Source organism: Pezoporus occidentalis, unplaced genomic scaffold (assembly GCF_034315485.1).
Source record: "Pezoporus occidentalis ecotype Australia unplaced genomic scaffold, CSIRO_AGI_Poc_V1 ctg113, whole genome shotgun sequence".
NCBI classification, from domain to species: domain Eukaryota; kingdom Metazoa; phylum Chordata; class Aves; order Psittaciformes; family Psittacidae; genus Pezoporus; species Pezoporus occidentalis.
This window is the reverse complement of record NW_026912918.1, coordinates 1,581,386-1,596,432: the sequence shown is the minus strand read 5'-3', so window position 1 is coordinate 1,596,432 and position 15,047 is coordinate 1,581,386. Positions and strand designations below refer to the sequence as shown.

The 15,047-nt window shown below is 42.1% G+C and overlaps 1 protein-coding gene across 5 annotated transcripts in view; it reads left to right on the top strand.

The window, feature by feature from the left end:
- XYLT1 (xylosyltransferase 1) overlaps nt 1–15,047 on the top strand; it is a 194,182-nt gene that overhangs the window by 97,538 nt on the left and 81,597 nt on the right. For 4 of the 5 annotated variants that reach the window (XM_062635035.1, XM_062635025.1, XM_062635016.1 and 1 more), the window contains one exon: nt 3,229–3,763. In XM_062635035.1, coding sequence (XP_062491019.1) covers nt 3,229–3,763 — 535 coding nt within the window. Of the gene's footprint in view, nt 1–723; nt 883–3,228; nt 3,764–15,047 lie in introns of those variants that run through there. The other variant, XM_062635043.1, reaches the window with a different exon arrangement.

Sequence of the window (15,047 nt, the reverse complement as noted above, 5' to 3'; positions counted from 1 at the left end):
TGCATTTCCCAGAGGGGGGCAAAGCTCTTGAAGGAGGAAAACAGTTTAAAGAGGTGAACCATACACCAGTAAATCTGGTGTTTACTTTGCATTTTCCTCCTGAGGTTTCATCACAGCTCTGCAGGTCATCAGGAATGCTCTGCTTAAACACCCGTAGCTGCTCCTCTGGTCCTGTGGTTGCTGTGTAGCCTGATCAGACCCTCATGGGCGCAGGGAAGCTAATATGGAGAGTGAAGGTCCCAGCTGAAACATCACATAAGTGTCATGTCAGATGTCATTTGAAACGAAGAGGCCTGGATCTCATGCTGCCACCTTTGAGAGGTTTGGGTGGGGCAGGAGGGGAGAGCATGGGGCAGGGCCGTGCACTCTGTGTGCCTGTCACTCTGGTTCCAGCCAATGTCTCGTTTGTGGGTAGTAAGAATTGTGACAAAAAGCCCCCAACAGCGAAATGTCCTCTCCCTTCCTGCCCCTTCATCAATGTGCCATATGCTGTTCAGATTACGATTAAAATTTTTTAGTTTAAAGACAAAAATAATGTAGCAACAGTCAGGCTGTGGGAGGGAATGTTGCCAGGATACACAGAAATATCCTATTGCAGCATCGCCTTTAGAGACCCTGGAAAGAGTTCAATGAAGAAGACAATTATCTTTTTTCCCCATCGTTGCGGCTAGGTATTTTGGCTCTAAGTTACAGCATGGTGGAACACTCCTGTTACTAATAAGAAGTGCTTTAAACTGTATTAGCAATGAAATAAAGCAAGGGAAAATATACAGGTGGCATCACTAAGCTGAGGTTTTGGAGTTGGCTGAACAACAAAGGGAATATGACAGCTGTCAACATCTGAAGTCTCAGAGCAGTGGCACGGCAATGGAGATGTTTTGGGTATGATGTTTGTAAGTTTTGCATTTGTCTTGCTTTATTTGCAGTTTGCTGCTGGGTTTGGAGCACTCCTTTTTTGAAGATACATTGGAGATACAGACTAAGTGAAGGGAGCTGGGCTCTGACAAGAATTGGTTTGGGGGTTTTTGTTTCATCATTCATGGGAATGAGAGCTGTCTTGAAACTATTTTTTGTTTTCTCTTTGGTGTCCAAAGAAAAGCACTGAAGCTGATGAAGGGTCTAGAGCACAAGTGTTACAAGGAGTGGCTGAGGGAACTGGTTTTTTTTTTTAGCCTGGAGAAAAAGGCTTGGGGGAGACCTGATTGCTTTCTACAACTACCTGAAAAGGAGGATGGAGAGAGAGGGGTATCTGTCACTTCTCCCAGGTGACGAGTTATAGGACAAGAGGAAATGCCCTCAGATTGTGCTGTGGAGGTTTAGATTGGTTATTATGAAAAATTTCTTCACTGGAAAGATTGTCAACAGGCTGCCCAGGGAGGTGGTGGGGTCACCATCCCTGGAGGTATTTAGAAGGTGTGCAACTGTGGCACTTAGGGACATGGTTTAGTGGTGGACTTGGCAGTGCTGGGTTAACGGTTGAACTTGATGACCTTAAAGGTCTTTTCCAATCTAAACAATTTTGTGATTCTATAAAAAAATTCTATTGTTTGTGCTCCTTAAAAAAAAAAAAAAGAACAGAAAAAAAATTATTTCATGTGTAGCCTTAAAAATTAGATAGATATGTTCTCCCCAAACATATTTTGATTGAAAACATTTGGGTTTTGTTTTGTGCGTTGTTTGTCTTTGTTTAGAACAGCTCTGCATGCCTCCATGTCTGGCAGCTAAAGCTACTTGTGAGCTGGAGATACTCATGGAGAGAATCACTTCAGTTGCTCGAAGAGCCACATCTTCTAATGAATCTCACTGCTGAGCTGCAGAGGTCAAAGTGAGACCTACTCCTTGCATGGCCTTGGATAAGCCATTATCTCCCTCTCCTTCTTCTGTTTAATAGTTCCTCCCAGAAGACGTGTGAGACATAATCAGCTTATGCTGGTAAAATGTTTTGAATACAAATGGTGGTTCATAGGAGTGGCTCCCATCAATCATCCTTAGCAGATGCTGTCCTTTACCAGCCTCTGATTTTTGGTTAGGCCTTTCACAAGTGGAAAGAAAACAGGACAGATTCAAAAAGTCTATCAGTATTTATACTGTTGTCTTCAGATGTTTTAGTAACAATTCCCCATTGATTTAATCTGCTACTGATCACTTTAATAAATGGAGGTACTTCCTTTTCCATGAGTCTAAAAATTGTGTCCCCACTAGCCTGAGGGCTGGTTTGTGTGGTTGGAGCAAAGATAGCTCTGCCTTACCCACCCCTTGCTATCAAACAGGCTCCCATTTGATAATACTATACACGTATAAGTGCCTTTCAGTTTTGTTCTAGTCTGACACATCTTTTCTAAAGCAGATTGATATGTTCCCTGTTGTCCTTAGGATGCCTGAGATAATCTTCCTTTTTCTTTGGTGTTGTAAACTTGCTCTGCTGCTGCTGGGATAGGACCAGTTCCCATGATAATAGGTGGAGGCAGGGATGAAATGGTGAAGCAAAGCATTATTCTGCATCAGAAAAATGTTTTACGTCTATTCCTTTTCCTTTATATGATACTTTTGAAGTGTTGCAATGTTATGGTCTGTGTACTTGCCAAATGCTGACATATGGGCCTGGCTCTGACGCTCCATGAAGCCTGGGTGTCTGTAGCTGCTCATCCTCTCACATGGGGCTGGTTGCTGCCACAGCTTCCCGCTTATGGCAAGGCTGCAGTGCAATTCCTGGGAAACACTTCTCCAGAGTTTTATTATGTAGAAACTCTAAACTTGGTTTGTAGCAGTTACTTTACTGAAAGAAAGCTCAGGCTATAAAGTCATGTGATGCTTTCTGTGGAGGAATTGGGGCAGTTTCTGGGATACCAAACTGCGGTCATGAACCCAAGGGGTGAAGGGAAGCATTGTAGGACCTGCTTTTGCTGCATTGGAATCTGTGTCGGTTTTGCCATTGATTTTTAATAGTGTCAGATTGAAGTCTCTGGTTAGTAATTGGTCACAAACCTGTGTAAAACCTCCCTGCTCCATCTGGGATGGGGGCTGGATCCTGGCTTGGTGATAGAGGGATGCAGGCAGTAGTGGTCTGCACAGCTCAGAGGCCTCTTGGCTCTATCTTTCTGTTACAGATGCTAACTTCGGGATTTCTTGCAGTATGTTAGATTGTAATTTATGTTTTCATGTAAGAAATGCTTGTATTGCATGGGATGTGTTTATATTTAGTAAGATAATTTTTCTCCCCATTTATAGGATGGCTATTTTTCCCACCGACCGAAAGAGAAAATGCGAACAGACAGCAATAATGAAAATTCAGTCCCCAAGGACTTTGAAAATATTGATAACAGTAACTTTGCTCCCAGGACTCAGAGGCAAAAACACCAGTCTGAGCTGGTGAAAAAACCCCTTAGCAAGCAAAAGGAGCACTTGAGAAAAAAACTGGAAGAGGAGAAGATGAAGAAGAACTTGCTGCTGGGGAAGAACTCGAATGAGGTGGTGCAGTTCAGTGATGACCTGGTCAAAAACAGCAGCAGCAGCAACAGCAACAGCAATTTGAAGGCAATTCACAGATCTTCCAGACACCACCATGTAAAAAAAAAAGGAAACAGCTCCCCTGAACTGACATATGACCAACCACCAAAATGTGAGGTGACGGGAAAAGAGGCAATCTCAGCCATGTCCCGCTCTAAAACTAAGCAGTGTCGGCAGGAGATCGCAGAGGTGTATTGCCAGCACAAGCACGGGAAGCTGATGCCGGAGAAGGTGACACGGTTTTGTAAGCTGGAGGGTAAGTTGGTAGATGGTGAAGGAGAAATAACATGGTATCTGAGGGGAAGGGTTCAATATAATTGAAATGGCCTTCTGATGAGAAAAATGGCTTTATTGCAGGAATGTGTAATGTACTCAACCTGTGAAAATGAGGAGGGGCTTGAGGATGTTTTCACTGGAGAGTTTTATGGATGTCACAAGATCCTTGGTAGATTTTGTACAGAATTTGTTTCACTTTCACCACGATGTGACCAAGGTATTCAGCTGCTGTTTTGTTCCTTTTAAATCTGCAGACACAGAAATCTTATTATTCTCTACAGGACTGCATGCTTTTGGGGGATCAGGGAACAGCCATGGTGAATTTGCTGGCCAACAGATGAGTGGCATTGCTGTTATGGCCATATGGCCGTTTTTCTGCCACAGTGGAGTTTTAGCTAATAACCAGCATTGCAAAGAATTTGGATAACCTAGATAATTATCAGAAATATAATCTTAAAAATCTCCAAAAGCATGGGAAAAAAAATCCAATATTGTGGATTACTTCTACTTTTAGTGTTCTTCAGTCAGCAAAATAACTTTCAGAATCACTGTGGTAGAGAATCAGTTACCTCTTGCTAGCCTAAGCCAAGCTTTGATTCGTTGCTTTTGGTTTCTCCATGCAGTCAGATACATGAGGTATCTTTTGGCTTGCTGTCGGTTTGCATGTGTGAGCTGACCTTCTGCTTTATAAGGAGTACTTCATGTGCCACCATTCATTCAACTGTAAGCTTCCCATACAGAAATTCAAAAGTTCCTATCCTGTAATTGACACTTCAGTCCATGCTTGTAAGGATATGCCAGTGTCTCTGACTGAGCTTTCACAAACAAGGTGATAGCTTTCTTTGAGATGGTGCAGCAAACATGGTGATCATGGCCATGAGGGGATCTTTAGTTTCTTTCATTAGGAATAGTACATCCTCTAACCCCCACAGCGTATCTGTTTATTGCACTATCTCAAAGCAGTGGTTACTATTGGATTCAGCGTGGGAGGGAGGAGGATCTGTGTTGCTATTGTCTAAATTAGGAGGCTGAACTCCCTGTACAGACAGTGGAAAAAAGAAGGTGCCCTAAAGGATGTTTCCAAACAAAAGCATCTCACTAGTACAAAGCTTAGGGTTTTAATTTAGATGACAGATACTACCGGGATGAATGGTGTGACCACCCCATTTCCCACCCTAGTGCATCTGTGATCGGTTTTGGTTTGGTTTGGTTTTTTTTACCATGTCACTTCTGGTGTTTTTTCTCCCTTTCTTACCATGGTAATACTCAAAATTGTTCAGCTGGGTGGGGAAACATTGGAGATAAAGACTTAATGGAAGAGGCAGAAGACACTGTGTTCAGTAGGAAGCAGGGAGAGGGGCAGCAAGGGCAGCACAAGTTGAAGGGAAGATAAAAGAACAGTAGAGAAGTAAGAATTGAGCAAAACCAGACACTGGTGACAGGCTGTGTGTCAGTGAGTACACCTGGGAGCACCTGAGGTCACATTGGGGTGCCATTGCGAATCCAGTGCTATAAGCATGTCCTTAGTATCTTTCCCTCTTCTTTCCTAATGACAGGAGAATCAGCTTTGGTCTGTGAGAAGGTTGATGGAGGTCAGTGCTTTGCAGACACTGTCCAATGCTGCTTGGGATGAAGGAGCAGTGTTATGTTACTTGTGTAGGGTAAATGCATCCCATAGACAAATTTGCAAGTGATATCCTGGAGAGAGCTGGAAGATGTGTTGTCATTAGTGAGGGTGCACGCTGCAGCTGTGTGCCATTTTACACACCTGGTAATCTGTTTTATAGAGATGCAGGGTGACTTCTCAGAAGTTTCAAACAACTGCCATTCTTACAAACAGGCTTCTCAATAAATATTTATTTGTTGCTGCTTTTTTTAAATACAGAATTTCCCTCTTATGCTCTGCAGTCAGAATAACAGCATGGTCTTATAACCAAGAACAGTGTCACGTTTTACACTCGAAGCCTTTCAGCATGTACGTACATTGCAGATCGGTATGAATGCTTCCACTGCAATAAGATACAGTAAAACATCCAGGAAAACTGGGGGCTTCAAACATGACTAGAGAAATTGAGTAGTTGTCCAAATATGGTTTTATTTTGCAATAAAACATAGTAACAACTATGAAATTTAGTAACAACTCATGAGGCGTGGGTATATACCATGTTATAAACTAAGTATAAAAAGACTGTGGCTACAGTTTTTAGGTTTGCAGTCCTAGAGCTGCATTTAGATCTTTAGGCAGTGATGCTTGTTTAAAAAGAATAATTGAGGGACATCTTAACTTAGCCAGATGGATCCTTGTGGAAAATGTAGACTTTTCTTTGCCTCAAGGTTGTTTCCTCCTCCCCATGCTGACAGATGAACTCAACCGCTTCAGCAGCCAGATTTCCTTGGCAGAAAATCTGGACATCCTTTGTATTATATACAGAGTTGCTCTAGAGCACATTTGGGAGCTTTGCTGTGGGGAAATGATAATGAAGCATGATAATGAATGGGACGCAAGTTGCTTATGCAAGAGGTGCCAATGTGCAAGCAGACTGGGACATCAGACCTATGGAGGAGATCCAGACTTTGAAGTCAGACATTCTCAAATGTCTGAATATAGGACTATCGAGACTGACATGTAGGAACCCCAGAACTGAAGGTGTCCAGTGTCTACCAGAAGGCCTTATATGTATCTAACTAGATAGGTCTTTCAGATTTTACATTCCTGTTAAAGACACACTGCCTGAATATAAGTCTGTTGTGGTCTCAGGTCTCTCATTCCCACTGCAGAACATAAATGCTGCTGTTGTTCACTCCATATTGGCTCCATCCCTCATCAAAGGTGTCTTCATCAACTCCAGAGGTCTTTTAAGGAGTTGAACTTGGTCAGCAGATGTTTGTGGAGCACTGGCATCAGCTTTTGGGGATATTAGGCACCTCATTGTCAAGATCACTGGTAGGGGGATGTCTGGCTGAAGGTTTTGCCATTTCATGCTATAAAAAGCTATATTCTGCTCATCAGCAAAAGTCAGACATCCGGGGACTGAGTCTGCATATTCAGCATATGGGTACTATTCCCTTCAGTTTGGTTTGAAAAAAAGGTTTCCTGTCTGTTTTCAGCAGAGCTGTGAAGTATAAATATTTATGTATTGGAGCAGCACATTCATCCATTATCCCAACATACAAATGTGTTCCCCGTGCTATGGACTCCATTGAGATGTCATCCAGCATTTAATCCCCTTGGATCCTGTCTCAGCTGATCAAACCCACAAAGTTGCTAAATGTAGCTATCAATCATGGACACGACTCCATCCAGCTGGATTGTCATAAATGTGAAGTGATACGTTCACTTGAGTGGTTATCAGCAGGAGCAGGGTCTTACAGGCTTTTTCTTTTGTCTTCTTGATATCTTATTGTTTCCAAAGGCAACAGGCAAAGGAGGTTAAGTATCAATATCTTCAGTGTATAAGAAAAAAAAGGATTGTTAAAACAAAAAGCATCATGTTTACTACCTGCTTGAGATGCAGATGTTATTTCCATGAGAACAAGAGGACATGGGCTGCAGTCCTTCTAAGGACACTGCAGAAAGACAACACTGCTGAAGCAGCAAAACAGGACATGGCAGCTTTACCAGTTACCTGACTTGGAGAGCACATGAGCTGGCATTTCCCAACAAGCCAGTCCTGAAAACACAGCACAGATGCTAAGGAACAGGGGATTGGTGTCAAAGGGTTTAGATGCAGCTGTATCCAAAATCAAGATGGCTGAGATCAGGGCAACAGGCATCTTGCAAGTCACCCTTCACTCAGAGGGGAATGTTTGGCATCTGTAGAAGTGTGTTTTGAGGGCGAGATACAGTCGGTGAAGGCAGGAGTGGAAAAGTAAGTTCAGCACAAGGTTAGATGAGGAAAGGGCAAATCCCATCCTGTGCAAGTTGGGGAGTTGGTACAGAGGGACATCCTTTTGGGGAGTTCTTCTTAGGAGATCTGCCCTTGAACACTTTGTGGGATGGGGCATTCACAACTTCTCTGGGCTGCCTTTTCCAGTGCCGAACCACCCTCATAGTAAAGAATTTCTTCTAAATGTCTAATCTGTATCTGTCATCTGTCAGTTTAAAGCCACTGCCCCTTCTTCTGTCACTACAGGCCATTGTTAAAAAGTCCCTCTCCAGATTTCTTGTCCCATTTAGGCACTGGAAGCAGCTCTAAGGTCTCCCTGAAGCCTTCTCTTCTCCAGGCTGAAAAACCTCAACTCTCTCAGCCTGTCTCCATAGCAGAGGTGCTGCAGCCCTCTGAGCATCTTCATGGCCTACTCTGGACTTGCTTGGACAGGTCCATGCATGCTTCCTCCTTAGTCATTTGCGCCACATCTGTGAGTCATCGTAGGCACAGTGCCAAGGGCTGTCTGCATCACTTTTCCTCTGGGCTAGCTTCTCTAGGCTGCCCCAGGGGAGATTCTGGCCTAATCATCATTAGTTACCAAACTGGTAAAATCAGCTGGGTTTATGCTTGACCCAGATCCATGGCCAGATAGGCCAAGAGTACCAAGAGTAACAGGGTTTTTTTGAGGGGTGTTTTCTAAAATGTAGTTCTGGCAAAAGAAAAGTCCCCAGGAAAGCAGAGAACCTCAAGTGAGCCTGATTTATTTCCCCTTGGCTCTTCTGTTGTCTTTTCTTAGTTTATAAATCAAATAGGTTTTCTGCTACCTTCATCCCTGTGGGGTAAACCCAACTCATAAATAAAGTAGAAAAATAATCAAGCTACCCTCATGCCACATCACTCATCCACACTGAAAGAGTATTTTGCAGATTAGACTGCTTTCTCCCTCGTTGCTTATTGATAATGCTGCTCTGGCACATTGAGGCAAGAGTTTTTGGTTTCTTACTGGCTGCTGGGAAGAAAATTTTCTGTTTCATTTAAGAAAACACAGCCTTCTTCTGTTTTTCAAACTGAGTAAAAAGGGCTCTGGTGCTCTGTTTACTGAATAATATGCGCAGGTAATAGCAAACTATGTCTATGATGTTTTTTTCTGACTACTTCAAAGCACTCAGAAAAGAAATACTCAGAAAGAGGTATGATTTGCAGGAAGGGAGAGGATAAGCCACTAAGATGCCTAATACTTACAGAGTGGAGCACAGCAGTCCTTCAAGGCATGGGAATGAGAGCATCTTTTATATAATGTTAAAAGAATGGGAGCTGTAATGAAGCAAATGGAGAATTCCATCCGCTCAACATGCACGTGGATGTGCATAGTGACATGTTTAGCTTTCCCATTTTTGGCAATGTATATTTAGACTCACTGAGTTTGATCTAAAGATTATTGAACCCCAAATTTATCTCTTTCTCCTGGTTTCAGGCTTCCAAGTGGCACTGGCGGCTGCTGCTTTTCTCTGTGTTTAATCTCTTAGTGTGACAGAGCCACTGCAGTGAGCTATACACAGTTTAAGTAGCATGTAAGAGCCACATGCAGCCCAGCCAGCGTTTTAATTTGCTGTACCACAGATGACTCTGGTTGCAATAAATTTACTGTGAGTAGACTAATTGCAAAATAACCCTAATTGAGTAGTTATCAGTGAGCAACATCCTGTGGAACAAAACTGCTTACAATTAATAGCATTTAAGCCATACGCCTGTATTCTGCAGAGCACTAAAATGTAATTACACCATGTACAGAGATTGTGTTCTATTCTGGAAACCATGTTTCCAGCACTTCTTCCATTATAAGTACTGTTTTAAGATTCAGTACTTGCATTTTAGGCAAAATGAGTTTGTGAAATAAGTGGTGTGTCTCCTCTCCCCTTACATGTGTAAAGCAGAACCAACTCTAATCAGTGAAGCTATGGTGCTGTATGGAGAAAAATTAGATCTTAGGAAGAATGTATGTTTCCAGTGATTCTCAAATTAAGTATTATTATGGCCATATGTGCAAGTTTGGATAGTTTAAACTAGGATTCAAGTAATGAAAAGGTACTTCGTTGTCTTGGCTGAAGATGGACCCTGCCTCATTGCATGAATGAGAACTGGACCATATCACAGCTGCAGTGTAAAGGACAGGAGACTGGTGTTTATCAGTTGTGGGTGAACTGGTGGTGTTGTGGAGCTGAGGGATTCTTTTTCCTAAAATAAAGCCACTATGAGCACAGGCTGGCTCTGTCAGCACTGTCTTGCATGGTTTCAGCTTCAGTTTTAAAAGAAATTCAGTGAGGGGAAAACTGTTGGATGTCTATGCCAGTTAATGCTTTCATTTAAATACAGACAATTCCTGTCTAGATCATCTGCAAGTTCAGAAGTGGGGGATTCAAATCAGACTGCTGTTCCCCCGTTTTTTCCATGTGATGCTACTGTCTGGTCATGTTTCTCCACATTAGGCCCTAGTCTGGTCACTTATGGATCTGGTGGCTGCAGAGGTGGTGCAGGTGGCCTGGCAGGCCAGAGCAGAGACTTGCAGAAAATCATCTTGACAAGTGGCATCTTAAGGAAATGCCGAGAGAAATGCTTGACACAGGGAACAGAGGGCAGAAGGACTGGGAAAAATTATGGTCAGGAGCCCTAGTTCTCACCAAGCCTCTGTTTTGGAAAATGGCTGAGCATGTCCTCTGCAAACCTCCTGGGAAGAGACCATAAGGGTAGCAGAAGCTCAGTGACTATTTTGATAAAGATTACTGCCTATGTACAGAGATGAAAGAAAAGTACTTAAGTGATCCCTCATGCTTCCCAGTGATCCTGAAATGTGTGGACAGTGTCAGCAGGGAGAGCCAGATACAACTATTGCTGGAGAAAATTACTGGTACAGTGGTATCAGCTGGGAGAGGAACAAGAAAGGGGAAAAAAAACCCAAACCCAGAACTCCTTAAAATCCAGCAACAAAGCCCAAAAACTGGACAAAAAAGAACAAAACCCCCCTCATAACCCAAAACAAAACCATGAAACCCAACCTCCCTCTGTAGCAGGGGAAACTGAAGCCATACTGGCTGTCATGGGTTTTTTTCATATAAAATAGGTGTTGGACCTCTGCAGTGGTTTCAGTAGACAGATGTTTAATAGGAAACATGACATCTAATTCTCTTATTTTTATTGAATGCTAAGCAAGCAGCTGTGCTACATAAATGTACAGTACCACTGAACTGAGCTTGGGTTAAGGTTGCACAAGAAGTGTCAATGTTACATTCTCTGCTAATTTGACTTTGCAACCGTAACAGAGCTGTGCTAGTGCCTTTGTTACGTACTGATTGTAAGCAGGCAACAGCAACTTTCATATCTGATTTTTGGTTTAGGCCTAAAACGTCACACAAGGCAATTGCTGGGGCTGATGCACTAGAAATTCAGCTCTGCCTTTCTAACCATTGCACTTCTCTAAGTACCATTACTTAGCAAAGTAATGTTCTGTTTTCAGAGGAATCTACAATCGATGAACTATTATTTGGAGAATAGGGTAATGTCCTGTCCCAGAAATCCTATGCTAGCTGCAGCTCAAGGCTGCCACAGTTTAGTTTGAAGTGGGTGCACTGACTGTATTACTTTAGAAATGATCAGGGAGAAAAGTCTTGACTCTTAATTGCCTCCTCCTGAGCTGGGGCAAAGAATGTTCCTCTTTGTGACTTCTCGAAAAGGATGCCTTAACTGTTTACAGAGTTTGTTACAGGATTTAGTGTCTAGTTAAAGGGAGTGCACCTCTTTTCAGGCAGGTGTTTGAAAGGGTACATTTAATTGGTGTATTTCAGGAGTCACTGGACTTAACAAGACCAGTGGCTGTTTTGTAATGTCTTTCTGTGGAAATGAAGAAGAGTTGTTTAAGGGGTCTACTCTGAATTAAAATGCCAAAAGTCTAGGCATGAAGCCAGTCTTACAGGACATTAATGCCATTTCAAGACTCTAAACCATAATTTAGTTGTTTCTATTGCACGTATTTCTTATGCAGAAGGTAGTTTTAAAACATCAGTCTTTTTTCTCCCTGGGTAATCATGACTTCTATAGAAAAAGTGAATGACAAGAATCTGTAGCTGAGCAACCTTGGAAAAGATTTTTAAATTGCTCAGTGTATATTTAGTCTTCCAAATAAACTCTCATCTTTGATGGCTTGAGAGCATTTTAGAAATGAATAGCCCTGATTCCCTGCTCACACTATTTTAATATCCATGGAATGTCACTGATTTATCATCTAGTTGTGTCAAAGAAGTTCTTTCTGATTGGCACCTTCGTAAAGAACATCAGAGTACTCCCAACTCCCAGTATCAACTGTTGTCACCATTGGGCTTAGTTGAATGCACATGAAACTCTGAAGTATCATGTTTGCAGTTTTACTGTGAAAGAAGATACTGGTTTTAACTGGCCCTGCTGAAAGGTCCATGGCAAAAGTCCATTGCTTTCCTTTGCTAGTTTTCTTATCAGCCTCCCAGGAAGCTAAAGAAATTTTCAGTCCTTTCTCTTAGAGCTTGCTGAAGCTGAATTATCACTGCCATCTCTTGTGAGAGCATTGGCAATACTCCAGTGTCTGCATTCCTCTTCTATACCACCTCCTCTTAGGCTGCTACAATATTCCTGGCCATTAAAAGTTTTGAATAGAAACCCTTCTACCTCCAAGTGTCTAGAGAAAGGAGAGTAGGTGCAGTTAGGCTGTCAATGGGTGGTACATGTTAAGCCCGTTGGTGAGCTTATAAAGGCTTGGTTCAGACTTTGGGTTCAGGTTTCCTGTTCATCATTACTGCATATACATGCTGGCTGTGCTTTAGGGGGACCAAGTTATTCTCCACAGGCGGTGAAATTCAGCCATAACTCTTAACACTTCACACATTTATGGGTACTGCCTTTGAGTTATGCCGGGAGTTTAAGGGAAAAAAAGCCCGTGTCCTCATGAATCAACAGCATTTATTTAGACACCACTCTCCTTCCTTTGCGTTATTCCCTGAGCAATCAGTACCATGGCAAATGAAGATTCCTGCAGGAGGACACCCTCTGACCTCTGTCATGCTGATGTTTTGGGGGCCAGCTTTGTGAGTTTGAACATGAAATCTTTATAATACCAGAAAGGTAACACATCATCCTAGTGTGGATCAGGTTAAAGAAGCTCATCTACAGACCTCATTTCCCTCTTTCTTAAAAACTCCTCTGGCTTGTGTTTGCTTATTTTAGTGACCAGTTGTCCTTGAGGCAGGATAGTCTGCAACAGTTGTAGGTCTTGTCAGGGAGCACTACCAAAAACAAAGCAAGCTGTCTGTTGAAAGGATCTTTTCTTTATAAAACTTGTTGGAAACCTCACTACTCAACTGAAGTTCAAGGCAGCCCTCCATGTAACTAGATTATAATTGTCTTACTCTCTTTGTTGCAAGGTGATTGCTTCTCTCTTGTGAAGACTTTCTTGCCCAAACTAATGGTGAAGTGTTTTCTTGAAGCCTTGATTCATTTGTAGAGCTCCTTAAAAGCTGTAAGAGAAACACTTTGCTGGTGAGAATGCTAGTGACCAGCTGTAAATAGCAGCTTAAGCAGTCTCGCTGCTTACTCACCAGTGTTTTTAATTGGATCTGAAGGTTTCCATGCATCCAGTGGATATTACCATGTGTGGAGTCTTTTAAACCATGCTACTCTTAGACCAAAAACTTCAGTGTATGCAGTGTGTTACTGTGCTGCATAATATTGTTGAGCTTGACAGTAGCATGACTAAACAGAACCATACATTTTCATGTTCTCCATCTATTTGTAGGCTGTGATTCATCCTGGGTAATTTACTGAATAGTGGGGAGGAAAAGGGAATTTTAACAGAGGAATTTACTGCAATATATGGTTTGCCCATTTATACTTTCTCTCTTGCATGGAACCTAGGTGTAGGTGCTCTGAGAGAATTTAACTAAGATATCTGTAAATCTTTGAACAGGTTTGAGGCTCTATCCCTAACTCATTCTCTTTGAGAGAGTGTCGTGTTCTTTGGCTGCTTACTCAAAAACATTGTAAGGAATGTACTCCCTTACAGAAGGGAAAAGTGGACAGGAGAATGCTGCCTGGCTCGGTTGCCCACTTTGCCAGAGTAAGCAAATGGCTGGGATTAATTGTGAATAGAGCTTCCGGGATTAATTGTGAATAAAACTTCTACATAACGTACACTGAATTTGCCAAGCCGCAGCAGAGGGAGGCTGTGTGGAGCTGATGTGTTTCTGTAAATAAATCTACCATGTTCTGCCAGGAGATGAATGCAAACCCATGCTTTCCATGAAATATTAAGAGCAAATTCGGCTAGAGGTTTAACTGATGTGTATTGCACTAGCTTTGGCGATCTCAATTAAATGATGTCTTATGTCAGGAACTTTATTCAGTAACCTTTATCAGGCACCTTAAAGTGCCTCTATGTACATCTATCTCCACAAATTTAAGATTGCTGAGGAGAAAGAAGACAATTTTGTTCCTACAGGAGCAAGCTAAAAAAAGACGTGTTCAGGGCTGGGAATTTTTGTTTTACCAGTCAATGGAACTTTATGGTCCAAAGCAAAGCACACCCATCCAGTATTCTGGGAATAAAAACAGTTCTATGGCAGTTCTGATCCTGAAAATGTTCTACCAGCAGATCCCTGAAAAACAAATGGGAAAATTGCTTCTGTCAGGAGTACTACAAGGAGGCTTCAGACATCTCTGGTATTCTTTACCTAGTCAGCAAAAAAGAGATCTATTCAAAATGGTCCACCTCTGGATCTTCTTAATAAGAAATCTCATTAGATTCAACTCCATTGTTTACAATGAAAAGGCTGCAGTTAACACGCAAGTTAATGTGGTTTCATTTCTCGTTTATGGCCGTTTATTTCATCACTTTGTGACCATTTGTGACCATTTGCCAAACCTGCAGACAGGATCATGTTTATGTTTTTCTTGACTTTCGCTTTCTATTACTGCAGACCTCAAAAATTTAGGAAAGAAATAAGACTGTTAGAGAGCCCCAGTGCAAGCTTGAAGTGGCTCAGAGAGTTCTGTTGGAATCCATCCAAACAGAAGCCTCATTTAGAAGAAGGAAAAAAAAAAAGGAACAAAAGATTCTCTTGTTGTCCCTATGATGAAAGGGTATTTTTCAAAGTCTGTTTATTACACTGTCACCTGGGGATGTGATTACTCAGAAGTCATTAGAGAGCTTCCAACTAAATAGCGACAGCAAGAATATGCTCCATTATGCCGTATCACAGGCCAAAGATATAAGCACTAACTAGAAAGTAAGCCCTAGACTGGTACTGTGGAAACTTGGGTCTCATTCCTTGATGTTTAACAGGCTTGTTAGGATACATCTGACAACTCATGCCGTGT